This window comes from Sminthopsis crassicaudata, chromosome 5, assembly GCF_048593235.1.
Source record: "Sminthopsis crassicaudata isolate SCR6 chromosome 5, ASM4859323v1, whole genome shotgun sequence".
Classification (NCBI taxonomy): Eukaryota; Metazoa; Chordata; class Mammalia; order Dasyuromorphia; family Dasyuridae; genus Sminthopsis; species Sminthopsis crassicaudata.
The window spans coordinates 271,156,710-271,171,617 of NC_133621.1; the positions used below are offsets into that span (position 1 = coordinate 271,156,710).

The 14,908-nt window shown below is 32.4% G+C and overlaps 1 protein-coding gene across 3 annotated transcripts in view; it reads right to left on the bottom strand.

The window, feature by feature from the left end:
* Positions 1-14,908, bottom strand: part of LOC141544651 (ankyrin repeat domain-containing protein 26-like) — a 52,497-nt gene that overhangs the window by 19,181 nt on the left and 18,408 nt on the right. For 2 of the 3 annotated variants that reach the window (XM_074271051.1, XM_074271048.1), the window contains exons 7-10: positions 14,456-14,549; positions 2,145-2,387; positions 823-893; positions 199-337 (exon numbers count right to left, since the gene is read on the bottom strand). In XM_074271051.1, the coding sequence (XP_074127152.1) occupies positions 199-337; positions 823-893; positions 2,145-2,387; positions 14,456-14,549 (547 nt within the window). The remainder of the gene's footprint in view (positions 1-198; positions 338-822; positions 894-2,144; positions 2,388-14,455; positions 14,550-14,908) is intronic. The other variant, XM_074271049.1, reaches the window with a different exon arrangement.

Consider the following 14,908-nt stretch of genomic DNA (forward strand, 5'->3'; position numbering starts at 1 on the left):
AAAAAAAAAATACAGCTTTAAAACACAGCCTTTAATCTTTTAAAAACACAAAACTTTAAAACCATTATCGAAATTTTTTTTATTATTTGGCAAAAAAAATCATCTTTTTTGAAAAATAAATCCCCCAAATAAATAAGCATGAAATTTTACATTGTCACTTTAGGATAAAGAACAAGAAGGGGGGGAAAAATCACTAACCATTCGAAAGAAGTCTTCAGTAGAACTTTCTGAAGACTCTGTATTTTCAGTAAAATATATTGATCTTCTTCTAGGAAGTACCACAGAAGTATCAACAAATTCATTATTCATTGGCTCCAGAAAGGGACGTGTAGTAAATCTGTTGAGTAAAATTTTATTCTTTACTTTTTCATTCATTAGTCTGCAATAAGTAGCCTCTCATTACTTCTGTGAACATTTTACAACACATAAATGGGTAGTAATTTTCTTAATGTTTGGATTTTTTAAAAATACTGTCATAATTGTGATTTTTCCTTAAAAAGTTTCTTGACTCTGAAAACAATGAGATTATGTTATAAAAGTTTTTTATAATTATATGTTATAAAAGTGTTTTTTACATAATTGAATTATTTCTAGTTGACTAGTCTTCTAGTTGACATTAATATATGTATATGTATTTATATATATTTATATATGTATAATCACCCAGTTAACCCACATTTTCCATTGAGGTCATAGATATGATCCTTAATGCTTTGTTATATTCCAAATGGAAATCTTCAAAAGCAATGTAAATTTATATGATTTTTTCTTCCTGTCTGTGTTTAGGTGTACCTGTATTCTTGAGAAAATAATTTTCTGTACCTCTCTTGCTCTGCCTCCAACTCTTCATGTACGGTGTTTCTTTTGCGGAATTTAGCTTTCAGTTGTTGAATCTAAACCAAATGGAAAACAAAGAATAAAGTTCACAAATATGTTTGACTCCATCCTGAAAATTATAAGACTTTTGTTCTCATATTCTGTTAGCTTTCATTTTAATTTCAGACAGTGATTAAGAGGGCACTTCTAAATTGCAAAAAAGTAGATTCTAACTTTGAAATGAGTCATGATCAATATCAGCTGAATTGCATTTCAATTGGAGAAAAACAAATAAAAACAACAACAATAAAAAAAAACAACTCTATTTCAATTGGAGATTAGTTCACTAGTTCTCATCCTTCAGTTTTGTCTTCTTAGATTATTATAAACATATCAAATAAAATTTTGAAAAAAATTACCTCCAGACCCTTTCAAAATGTTTTCTTCCAATTCAAATTTTGGTTGAAAAACACACAAAAACTAAAACGACTCACCTTTTTTTTAAATTGAATATTGTACCAATTATTAAAAAAAACACTTGAGAGTATATATGGTTATTTTTGCTTATGATTTCAAAAATGTTATATAGGCACCATGAGTGGTAAACAGAATAGATTTGGGAGAGAGAGTTGAAACATGAATGATTATATGAAAACTTTAAAATAAAAGTTTTGTTTATTACATAGAGCAACCATAGCTGGACATCCTTCATAGTTTCCAATATTATGCTATTTTTTGTATTAATTAACAAGGGGAAATATAATTTTTCTATTAAAAATCACACTTACGTAGGAGGAAAGAACCAATAGAGGGAAGATGCTATGAGGTAGAGAGTACCTCATATGTAGTTTAGTTCAGGAAAGGATTCAGGTTCACATCACATCAGGGAAAGAGGGAACATAAAGGCAGAAACTTTATGGTGTGGAGATTGACTTGAACATAGTAGAAAAGACAGTCTGAGAAAGATTGGGTTCCTATCATAGGTATCTTAAAGATACTAACAAAGTAATCTAAGCACATTATGGTTGCCTTAACTATGGTCATAAAACTATCTGGGAAACAAAAAAACTTTGACATTTTTCTGACAAGGGAAGAGAATAATCTATTTTCAGAATTCACATCAGAAGGCAATATTTTCTTTTCCTCTTTTTCTTTTCTTTTTTTTTTTTTGTTTTGTTTTGTTTTGTTTTTTAAGTTGATACCAAGCTTAAGGAGAGTAAAAGGCAGAGGGGAAAATTCTAAAGAAAAAGATTCTGAATTTAGAATAGGGGGAAATCTGCATTTACATGTTAATATTTTAAAAATATAAAAGTGATAAATTAAATAACCTTTAATAATGGATTTATTTTTTTCACTTGTTCTTCAGTCTCTTTCTTCACTTTTTCTTTAATCTTTGGTCCATATTGTATTTGTTCCATAGGTATTTCTAAATGATGCTCAAGATCCAGCCTGTCATCATTCTGTTTCAAAGTTTCTATTATTTCTTCTTGAAGATATCTATTTATAGATTCTATATGTCTATTTATTGAATTTTGTGCATCCAATTGTTGGTGAAGCTCTTCCTCATATTTCTATAAAGTATAAGTTTAGCAAAATATAGAAGTAAAAATCTTTCAACTTAAATAATAATTTAACATTAAAATTAAATTATTTTAATTGTAAGCTGTAAGAAAATGTTTCATTATTGTTATCTAACAACTATAAAATATATTTCCTAAAATGATTATTAAAGCAAATTAAGAAATTCAAAACAAAAATAGGATTGAAAGAAGAAACCACAAAATTACATTACTAGCTTTTGTATAAAGTTGGAATAATCCACATTTACTACTTTATTTTATAGTTTTTTTTCTGAGTTATATGTCTTTTCTCTCCAGCTGTAAGTACAGTGAGTAGATACCAAGCCAATTCACAGAAGGTGGATATCAACAAATCCTTTTTAAGTTATCTTAGGCCTAAAGCTACATTAGATCTTAAAAGGAATCTGCAAAGAAATGTCATTCCTTTTTTATTATTCTAACAAGAAGACTGATTCTAAGGGTTATAGACTTGATTGGAAAAGCAAATAAATTTAGACTAATTAGAATGTCACCAACATCAGATGTGCAACTGCAGTACCTGAGAAAATAGTTTCATCTAGAAAACTCTTGTAATAGTGCCCTATTTTATACTACATATAACATTTTTATATTAAATATCATATAGTAGTAATATCTATATCTATATCTATATCTATATCTATATCTATATCTATATCTATATCTATATCTATATCTATATCTATATCTATATCTATATCTATATCTATATCTATATCTATATCTATATCTATATCTATATCTATATCTATATCTATATCTATACGGGTTTTAGTGTGGAGCTGCCCTCTTCATTTTCCTCAAGTGGCTCAAGAATGTAAAGCAATAAACTTAGCAGGATAGCTACCTGTTTTGCTTGAGTCCCAGGGATTACAGGACTGACTGAAATATGTATACAAAAAAAGCATGACATTACTGAGTTCTAAAGAGGCCAATCTATGCATGTTAAGAAGCCAATTCTGTTTGATAAATATTGATGAAAGCTGCAGGATAGTAAATGAATGACAGTAAAATAAAATGATTTTAGTCACTTGTCATTTTTTAAAACATGATGGGGTGAGTGTAGCAACTCTTAATTTTACATACAAAATCCAAGATACATGTGAAAAATGCATAAGGGCATTCTCTTTGCCAAAAGGTATCTTTATTTATGAGGAGAATTTAAAGATAGAATGAAGTCCTAAAATAGGCACCAAGCGGGGTAAATCTAAATAAATTAGGGAGAGCAATAGAGTTAGTAAAAAAAAAAGTTTAGTATTTGGAAGAAACCATTAAAGGAATATTCTAGGAGCCTTCAGTAGACCATTGAATGGCAGGCTAACTCCATAGAGGAATTTAGCAGTCTAACCAGAGTCAGCTATATTAAGGAGAAAGATCAGTAAAAGGAAGTTGCAAAGAGGGAGGGAGAGCCTATCTCCTAGCTGGCTTACTCCTAAAAAGGACTTAGCAGAAATCTTTATAAGTGTTGAGGGCCATGGAATGTTAAGGTATAAGACCCTTTTCTCCATGGAGTACTTTTGGGAATCTAGTCTTGATGAGGAGTAAACTGAGGGTCCAAACCGAGATGGGTCATTTTTTTTCAGGAGGTCTAATAATCTCTTTCTCCTTCCCAAAGTCCCAACAGGCGGTCCGTTAGCAAATGACTTTTGCTACTCAAGGCTGTGTAGAAACAAAGTCTTTATTTATTAAAATAGAAACACCGGAGAGTCGGTGGGCAAAATGGCTGCAAGGTACAAGGCCAGTTTGCAAAGAATAGATTTTTGGGTTCCCTTTTTTATACAAAGCATAATTATTCAAATGTATTGATCTAATGAGGTTCAGGAGAGTGATGTAGATAAGATAAGGATTCTCTTGTAATCTTTTGAGTAGAGACAGAAGTCTCTTCCCCTGCTGTGACATTTGGTCTGTTTGAGCAGATTAGAATGGGGGGCTATAAAACTCCAACCAGTTCAGATAGCCCAAACTGGTTTGACCACATCAAAGTCCAAGTTCCAAATGGAGTTGGAGATCAAACAAAGAATACCAAAGGGGCTACTGCCCTCAACAGTCTGGCTCAGCTTCTCTATCCCTCCTGCTGGTGGATAGAGAGAAGTCAGGAGACATGTCTAACCTTGCTGATTACTAGTATCAGGAATCTTTGGAGGAAGGCATGATTACAGACTTCTAAGAAATTTGTCTGGAGGACATCAGCCAGACATTCTATTATCTGTTACCTGCTATCTGAATACTTTTGTACATGATGCCTTGATTACTGTTCTAATTTAGATGTAGCAAGAATCTAACTGAACACTTAGGCATTTGTAACGGAATAGGTAAACTTTAGGTATATTAACCCTGATGTAATCCTGAATAGATTAAACTCTGCTGAGTCCCTCCTATCCCCTCCTTGTTTATGAATCAGGACAGGGGGCTGACACCTGTAGCTCTCCTATGAGCAGATCTGGACAATAAGCACAACTTTCAAAGAGTAAATATAAACTTGGGTTTTCTCAGGGAAGGAGGACAAGTAATACAGAAGAGTTGGGAAGATAAAAGTTATATATTGAGATATTGGGACTCTTAAAGATATTCTGGGAAAACATGATTCCCATCAGGGCTTTATCAAACTGTCTGGCAAGTTTCCATCATAGGTATCTTAAAGATACTAATTAAAGCAGTCTGGGCCCAACCAAGCTGCCTTAACTATCATAAACAAGACAGTCTGAGAATCTAAGGTCCTAAATTGAGCATTTTAACATTTCCTGAGAAGGAAAGAGTTTCAGAATTCACATGTATAGCATTACTACTATATAATACATACATAGCACCAATTTGCAAATGTTAGCTCATTTCACCACTTATATTTTTCAAAAGCTCTTTAGGTCTTTCCTCCATCTTCTGGTGATGTAAAATATCAGAGTTGGGGAAATGTTTCAATATTATCAAAATCTAGCATCTTAAAAAAAAGCAGTATCTCTACATGTATTCATTTATTTGTTATTCTTTCAGCAGGAGGAAAATCTTTCCTTCCCTAAAATAGAAAAGCAATATATGCAGAATACTATATTGGAAAGATTTTAAACCATTTATTGGTGAAATGAAATAAGAATCTTCCAAGTAGGTCTATGTAAAGTAATGAAGTTTCTTACTCTTAGTAGTAATCACCCTGCAATCAAACTGTTGCTTTATTTGTTCTATATTCTTTTAAAAATCTCTTAAAGCAATGCTCTTTTCAAATTTTTGGGGGGAGCATTCTGGGAAGATGGCAAAGTAGGATGGTAAATTTCAAGGCCTAATTTACCCCACAAATAAGACAAATCTTTGCCTCAGAGCAAACATAGACTTGTGAAAACCCAAGCTAACTTGGGGACAGAACAGAGTTCCTCTCTTGATACAACAGGACAAGATCTAAAGGAGGACTTTGGGCCAGGATTAACATATCAGAAGTGCAACCATCTCAAGGCTAAATACTCAGGAACATCCAGTGGGGATCCCTCAGGCTAGCAGCTTGTGTGGCTAATGTCTCAGCTGGAACTATGGTCACTTTCACCTGCCCCACTGTTTTGACCTGCCCAAATGTATTGACTCCTCTTGTGGAGTGGGGGTTGGAGTTCAGGAGTGATCCTCGAATGTTTAGGAATACAAGGCCCAGCTGTGCAGCTGAGATGCAGCCCTGGGCAAGAAGGAACCAACATCTGGTGAGTGCAGAAGCAGGTGTGTAGGGGCACTGCTGACTGTAGGCACTTGCAGGAGGGTGGAGTTCTTGATTTTAGGTTCCTGGTCAGAGTGGAGAGCTGAAGGGAAGCTTGAGGCACTATCCCCCACCCAGTGATTGGAGGTACTTAAATTAATACCTTCTATTAAAATATGTCTTATTTAAAAAAAAGACAAGAAGAAGTGGCAAAGAAGAAAAAAAAACACCATTGAAATACATTATGGGACACAGTGGATAGAGCACCAGCCTTGAATTCAGGAGGACCCAAGTTCAAATCTGGTCTCAGACACTTAACACTTCCTAGCTGTGTGACTCTGGGCAAGTCACTTAACCCCAGCCTCAGGGAAAAAAATATACATATATATATATATATATATATATATATATATATATATATATATATATATATATATATATATAAAATGGGAACAAGGAAGACTGGAATTCATTTTTTAAATGCCTTCCTGCCTAAACAGAATTTATGGAAGAACTCAAAAAAGAATTCAAAACTCAAATGACAGGCATTGAAGAAAAACTTAAAAAAAATAAAAAATAAAAAACTGAAAAGCATCCAAGAAAAACAAGGAGATTATGAAAAAAAAAACAGTTAACCGGTTAACAAAGGAGGTACATTGTCTCAAAGATTAAAGAAATTTTTTTAAAAATTATAATTGGGCAACAGGAAACCAATGAAGCTATGAGGGACTAAGAAACAGTACAACAATATAAAGTATGAGATAATAGAACACAATGGGAAACATCTCATAAGAAACATAACAACAAGATCTCATAACAACAGATCCCAAGAATAGATTAAGAAGTGAAAGTATAAAAATAATTGGACTGCCAGAAAGTTGTGATGAAAAAGAGAACCTTGACACAATATAATGCAGTAAATAATCCTAGAAAATTTTCTTGTTGTGATGAAAACATGAGGGGAAAGTAGAAATAGAAAAAAATCCACTCATCACCACCTCAAAGAAATCCTTTGTGGATAATAAGTAGGAATATAATTGCCAGTTTTTAATACTGCCAAATCAAAAAGCAAATTTTGCAAGAAATGAGAAAAAAATAACAAAAATCTGGATCAAAAATTAGAATTGTACAAAATTTATCTATGGCTATAATAAAAGACCACAGGTACTGGAAACATATCTACAGAAAACCAAAAATACCACATCCAGCAATTTACAATTTTTTTTATTTACAATTTTCAATTTAAAAAGACCCAGAATTTGAAGGAACTTGCAAATTTTCAGAACTTTTTATCAACTTCATTTGAACTTAATAGAAAATTTAACATGAAAGAGCCAATATCAAAGTGTAATTTTAAGGAAGTTGACATAGACAAACTATTTAAACATGAACAATTTGCTTATGTTTTTTTACACAGACAATGTATACTTTATTTTTAAGATTTCCATCAGTAGCTCAAAAGAAAAATTGGCAGAGTAAGGGTAAAAAGAGTAACCATATTATACAAGTGAGATGCAGAAGATGGCATTAGAGGGACAAGGGCTCATAGTTCTGAAAATCTATTCACCTAGGGAATGGATTCAATTGTTAATACTACATATATACCATGAAGGATATAGTACCTCCAAAAACTATAAGTAAATAAGCAGGGAGGAGTAGGTGAATGGGGAAGCAAAACTCCAGGAAAGAAAACAAAAAAGGAATCCCTGGGTGGGGGGAGTTAAATTATAATAAGCCAACTTATGGAGCAGAATTTAATGAAGGAATCAGCAGTGATAGGAAAGATATGTGGGTATGTGGGATATATGTGTGGGGAGATTACATATCTATATATCTATATCTATATCTATATCTATATCTATATCTATATCTATATCTATATCTATATATGTATATATAGAGAGAAATATAGAAATAAATATATCTTTTTTTAAACTATAGCTTACTTGTTGTCAGGAGAGGGATGAAAGGAAGGTATGTGTTTGTGTCTATTAGTGTGTATGTATTTGTATGATTATATCTACATATGTATATATAGATATAGATATAGATATAGATATAGATATAGATATAGATATAGATATATACACATATATATAGATAGATAGATATATACATATACATATATATATATATATGTATCTCTCTCTCTCTCTCTCTCTCTCTCTCTCTCTATATATATATATATATATATATATATATATATATATATATATATATATAATATAACCTGTTTGGTGTTTGGTGTAGGGTTGGGACTGAAAAAAGATAAAAAAGATAAACGAGGAAAAGTCAAGTTGTTTCTGTCTGTTAATAATTCTTTTCAGGGACATTTTTCATCTTTAGGATTATAGAAGCAGAGTGTCATAAGCTCTGTGGTTCTGAGAGCCTCTGTAAATACTGCCCCTAAATGTTTCAACACTCTGAAAAAAAGTTCTTTGAAACCATCTATTTCTCTTTGGGATCTCTCTGTTAGATTTTTTTTCTTTCTGTCAAAGTTAACTTTGTGTCTTTATTACTTTCATTCATGAAAAAAAAATGTCTAATATTTTTGCCACCTGTGAATGCTTTCAAATACTTGAAAAAGTCTATTTAATAGAATATAATCACACACACACAAACACAATAGATTCTTTTATGAATTCTATTATGTAAAAGAAGACATTTTTCTAATAGAGAAACCTTTATAGAAAATCTTTGGAGACCAGAATTTTCTGGAGATGTAAAGTCCTTAAGTGATGAAGTCCTGGGCAGCTAGTTGTGGTAACAGAGAAGTTTGAAGCTAAAATTGTAATATTCATTGAATGTTAGGGAAGATCATTGATGGAGGTCTTTGCAAACTTGAATTTACTGTATTCAATCAGGAAGCCAAGTTATGATGTCAAACCCTCAAGGTTAAATTTCCCCTATAAAAGATGCTCTCGTGGTGTAGAGTTTCTTTCCCTAAATTCTTTTCTGTTAGCCTGCCATGCTTCACCTCATGGTATCTTTCTTTTCAAACCTCACTCATGCATGCTTCATGGAATCTTTCTCCTTCTCATAGGATGCTAAATCCCTTCTGGGGACACTGAATTGCTTCCATTTGAATTGCCTTAAGAAGATTCTGGGAATCACCTAGAAGGATAAAATACCCTACACTGAGGTCCTTTCTCAAAATAACCTGCCAAGCATTCTAACTCTCCTGTAGAAAGCAGAACTCCTTTGGGATGGCTACATTGCTTGAATGCCAAATGAATGCTTACAAAAATTTTTATTTCATGGAGAACTCACATAGGAGAAGTGCTCACAAGGTAGACAGAAATATCAATATAAGAACACTCTTAAGGTGTCTCTTAAGGACTTTAAAATTGATTGTATGACATGGGAGAGACTGGCACAGAACTGCACAGCAAGGCATGCCCTCATCAGTGAAGGTGCTATGTTTTATGAACAAAGTTGAATTGCGTTAGCCCAGAAAACACGGGAGATGCACAAAGGTAGAGATGCCACCCCAAATATTCACAGGGAATATTTGTATCTAAATTGTGGCAGAGTATTCTAAGTTTGTATTTGTCTGATCAGCCACAGACAGACACACTGTACCTTGACTCTTAACATAGTGATGCAGTCTGGGTACTTTTTGAAAATGAAGGACAATACATACTTACATACTTCCTCTAACAAGGGTATAACCCTTTCCCTAACCACTTTCAGTCTCCTAAACTCTTCTGTGGATTTAGCCTGCCAGCCAATCGATTCTCACCTCATAGTATATTCCCATTGCCCTGGTAAATTAAAATTCTACAGGAACTTGTCTTTTTCATTGTTCATTGTTCAAACCCCTTTCCTTGCTAACTATAATATTCTATCTACTGCACTCCTGATCCCATTTCCTGAATATTTTCCAAACTTCTCATATCTATTTTACTTCATTTGGTATCTTGCCACAACAATTTCTGCATTCATACATTCTATTTTACTTTTGCCTGTGGCATATGTGGAGCAGACCATTCTAGTTAGTTTTTAATTTTTGTATCATCACCCACTTTAGTACTTTATGATATACTGTACAGAGACATATCTATGATGATAAACTGGACAGGGACATAACAAGCACATATTAAGCATTTTGTAATATTAGATTTGGGAACGATGACTTGATTAGACATTAATAAGAAGAGATTAAAAGATGAGGAAATAAAATACTTTTACATAGTCCCGTTTTAGAAAAAAAGAAGTTGAATAAACCAACAATGGACTCCCCAAGGAAAAATCTCTAGGTCCAGATGGATTTACAAGTAAATTCTACCAAACATTTCAAGAACAATTAATTCCAATACTCCACAAACTATGTGGGAAAATAGGGAAAGTAAGAGTTCTATCACTTTCTTTCCATGACACAAATATGTTACTGAAATCTAAAGTGAGAAGAACCAAAGCAGAAAAAGAAAATTACAGAAGTTTCCCTAATAAATGTTGAAGCAAAAAGATTAATAGAACTTATCATCAGGATAATACACTATCACCAACTGGGCTTTATACCAGAAAGGCTGAGCTGGTTCTGTACTAGGAAAATTACCAGCATAATTGATCTTATTGATGGTTATCTCAATAGATGTTAAAAAACAAAAACAAACAAACAAAAAAACCTTGAGCAAAGTACACCACCCATCCCTATGTGGAGAGCAGAAAAATAAATGGAGTTTTCTTTAAAATGGTTAAATCAGTTAAAGTATTAGATATAATTCAACAAGGTAGAAGCATTCCCAATAAGATCAGTGGTGAAATGAGGTTGCCCATTTTCATCATTATTATTAATATTGTGTTAGAAATGTTAGCTTTAACAGTAAGAAAAGAAATTGAAGGAATTAGAGTAGTTCACAAGGAAACAAAATCATCAGTCTTTGCAGATAATATGATGGTACATTTAGAGAATCCTAGAAAATCAACTAAAAAACCACTAGGAACAATTAACAATTTTAGCAAAGTTGCAGGGTATAAAATAAACCCCTATAAATCATCAGCACTTTTGTATGTCACCAACAAAGCCCAACAGCAAGAGATAGACAGATTTTATATATAAAATGTTTGGGAGCAAAGTAAGCCAGGACACAATTACAAAATACATTTCATGCAAATAAAACTAGATCTAAACAACCGAAAAATATTAAGTGCTCATGAGTAGGCCAATCTAATATCATAAAAATGACAATTCTGCTTAAAATAATTTACTTAGACAGTCTCATACACACTGCCTAAAAATTATACAGCTAGAAAAATAAAAACATAACTTACCTGGTAGAACAAAACATCAAGAATTTCAAAGAACATAGTGAAAGTGAAAAAAAATGCAAAGAAATGTGGCCTTGCTGTATCAATCACACCTAAAACTATGTTTTAAAGCAGTAATCTTCAAAATCATCTACTACAGGCTAAGCAATAGAGTAGTAGATCAGAGTAAGAGGTTAAATTCACAAGACAAAATAGTCAGTGATTAAGAACACACTATTTGACACAAATTGCTGGCAAAATTGGAAATTAATATGGCAGAACCTAGGTTTTCACCAATATTTAACACTCTATATCAAGGAATCTGAAATGTATTCATGATTTAGATAAAAAGGGTGATAATATAAGCAAATGAGGAGAATAGGGAATAGTCAGCTCTGTGGAGAAAGATGGACAAAGAGAAGTGGAGAACACATTTTGAAACGCAAATTGGATAATTTTGATTATGTTAAGTTTTTTAAAAATCTGCACAACCTTGATAAATGTGGAAATATGTAGAGAAGAATTGTACATGCTTGCATATATTGGAATACTTGCTGTCTAAGTTAGCTAATGAAGAAAGGGAGGGAGAAAAATTTGAACACAAGGTTTTTTATGAGCGAATGTTGGAACCTATCTTTGCATATTTTAATTTTTCTCCAGTTGCATTGTATACAGCTTTTTTTACATTTGTTTTTAATATTTTTGAGTTCAAGGTTCTCTCGATTATCCCCACTTACAATAAAGAAACCACATGTGTATTTATGCAAAACCTTTCCATAAGATTCAGGTTGTGGAAAAAAAAAACATAGATCTCCCACCCTAATGAAAATAAAAATCCTCAAGAAAAATATAGTTACAAAAAGAGAGAGAGATAAAGAGAGTAATAAAGAATGCTTCAATATATAAATAGACTCCATCAGTTCCTTCTCTGAGTATGGATAAGAGTTTGATCATAAGTCCTTCAGGGAAGATGTGGATGATTGTACCACTGAGGAAAATAACATTATCATTAGTTGCTCATCCTAGAATATTTACATATAGTATTAATTTGCATACTTTGATTTTGTTCATGGTGAACTTTCCAGGATTGTTTTTTTTTATTTGTTTTTTTGTTCTTTTGTTTTGTTTTGTTTTGTTTTGTTTTTTGTTTTTTTTTTTCCTGAGAGCATCCTGCTCATCATTTTCTAGAGAATATTATTTCATCATAGAAGCTTGCTTCAATTTTTTCCAATTGCTGTTTCTATTTTCTCCCATTTATTTACGTTTAATTTATTTACCTTAGCCTTTACCATGTCCCTCATCAAAAGCATCCTGCTACTGACCATTCCCTCCCCCAACATGCCTTCTCTTTTATCATCCTCCCCCTTTCCCATATCCCATTTTCCCTTCTATTTTCCTGTAGGGTAAAATAGATTTCTATACTCTTATTGATATGTTATTTCCTATTTGAATGAATTCTGATGGAAGTAAGGTTCACTCACTCACCTTTTCTTCCCTCACCTCCCTTTCACTATAAAAGCTTTTACTTGGTTCCTTTTTATGGCAGATAATTGGCAGCATTCCATTTCTCCATTCCCTTTTCTCCCTCTACATTTATCATTTTTTCAAAAAGATAGTATCCCTTAGTTTTCAACTCACATCCATATTTTCTGTCTGTATATGCTCTTTGTAACTGCCATAATAATGAGAATAATCTATAGGACTCCCACCCTGGTATCACAGACCTTTTGTACTGAGCTTGCTTCTAAGTTGGATTTGGCTGGAAAATGTTCTACTTTTTGGGTGGTCTAATCCTTTAAGATTTGTTTACAGTCATTATTCAAAGGAGTTTGGAAAAGTCTGGGGAAGCGATTGGACAAATTCCTGCCTTTATTCTGCCATTAAAAAAAAGAAAATAATGTTTTTTCCACACACAAAGCCAATGTAGCCAAGTTTAGGAGGCAAAAAAAGCTGAGAAACAATTTTTCTATCCAGTGTTTTTGATAAAAGCTTCATTTCTAAAATATATAGAGATGAATTCAAATTTATAAGGATATAAAGCATTCCCCAATTGATAAATGATCAAAGGATATGAACAATTTTCAGTTGAACAAATACAAGCCATTTCTAATCATATAAAAAAATGCTGTATTTCACTACTGATTAGAGAAATACAATTAAGGCAATGCTGATGTATCATTTCATAGTGCTTGGTTAAGATTGATTAAGATGTCAGGAAAAGATGATAAATGATGAAGAGGATGTGGGAAAACTAGAATACTATTGCATTGTTTGTGGGGTTTTGAAATGATCTGACCATTCTTGAGAGTAATTTGTAACGATGCCCAAAGAATGATCAAACTCTAAATTCCCTTTTATTCAGCAGTGTCTCTGCTGGGATCTGTAGCCCAAAGAGATCATAAAAGAGGGGAAAGGATCTGCTTGTGCAAAAAAAAATGGTAGCAGCCCTTTTTCTAATTTTGTAGAAACTAGAAATTGGGTAGATGCCCATCATTTGGGGAATGGGTGAATAAATTATGCTATATGAATATAATGGAGTATTATTCTACAAATAAATAATGAACAGGTTGATTTTAGAAAAGCCTGGAAAGATTTATATGAACAGATGTTGAGTGAAGCAAGAACCCCCCAGGGAAAATTGTACACACTAACAAGAAAATTATGTGATGATCAACTGTGATGGACTAGGTTCTTTTTAACAATGAAGAGATTCAAGAAATTGTCAATAGGCTTGTGATGGAAAGTGATATACAAGCACAAAAAGAAAACTGTGGACACTGAATGTAGATGAAACCGTAATATTTTCACCTCTTTTTGGTTGATTTTTATTATTTCTCATATTTTTCCCTTTTGATTTGATTTACTTGCTTAACATGAAGACTATGGAAATATGTTTACAAAGATTGCATGTGTTTCACTTATATTGGATTGCTTGATGTATTAGAGGAGAGGAGGAAGAAAAATGTAGAAGATTATGCAAAGGTGAAAAAGCTATTAAAGGAAAAAAAAGAACAATAGGAAACTCTATTTCCCTCAACTTAGAATTGTTGAAGCAGTGTAATCTACCACTTAAAGAAATTATTTTTCAAATGAGAAAAATTAAATCCCAGAGCTGACTTACGATAAGAAATTCCAAAAACTGTTTGGGAAGTTTTCCAGTTTTGTTCATTTGCTGCTTTATTGCATCTTCAAATGTGGCACTTTTCATTTTAAGCCTATAAAAAAGTTAATATATTGTCAACAATTCAAAGCTTTGAAGAACTTTTTTATAGTTAATTGAATTTAACAGTTTCTTATAAGTTTCAGTGCCTTACTTGCAAAGACTTGAAGTTAGATTTAAAGAGAAAAGTAAAAAAAAAAAAATTGGCTTCTAAAATATTTCATTTTATTCCAATGAGAACATCATGCACAGGTAAATAAATGAATACAGGATACTGGGAATAAATATAAAGTAATTGAAGAAAGGAATTAAAAAAAGAACACACAGAAAGTCTTATGGGAGACTTATGGGCTTTTTTTGGGGTGAGCTTTTTGACTGGGTGAGCTAGAGATTTCAAGAGGTGTATGTAAATTC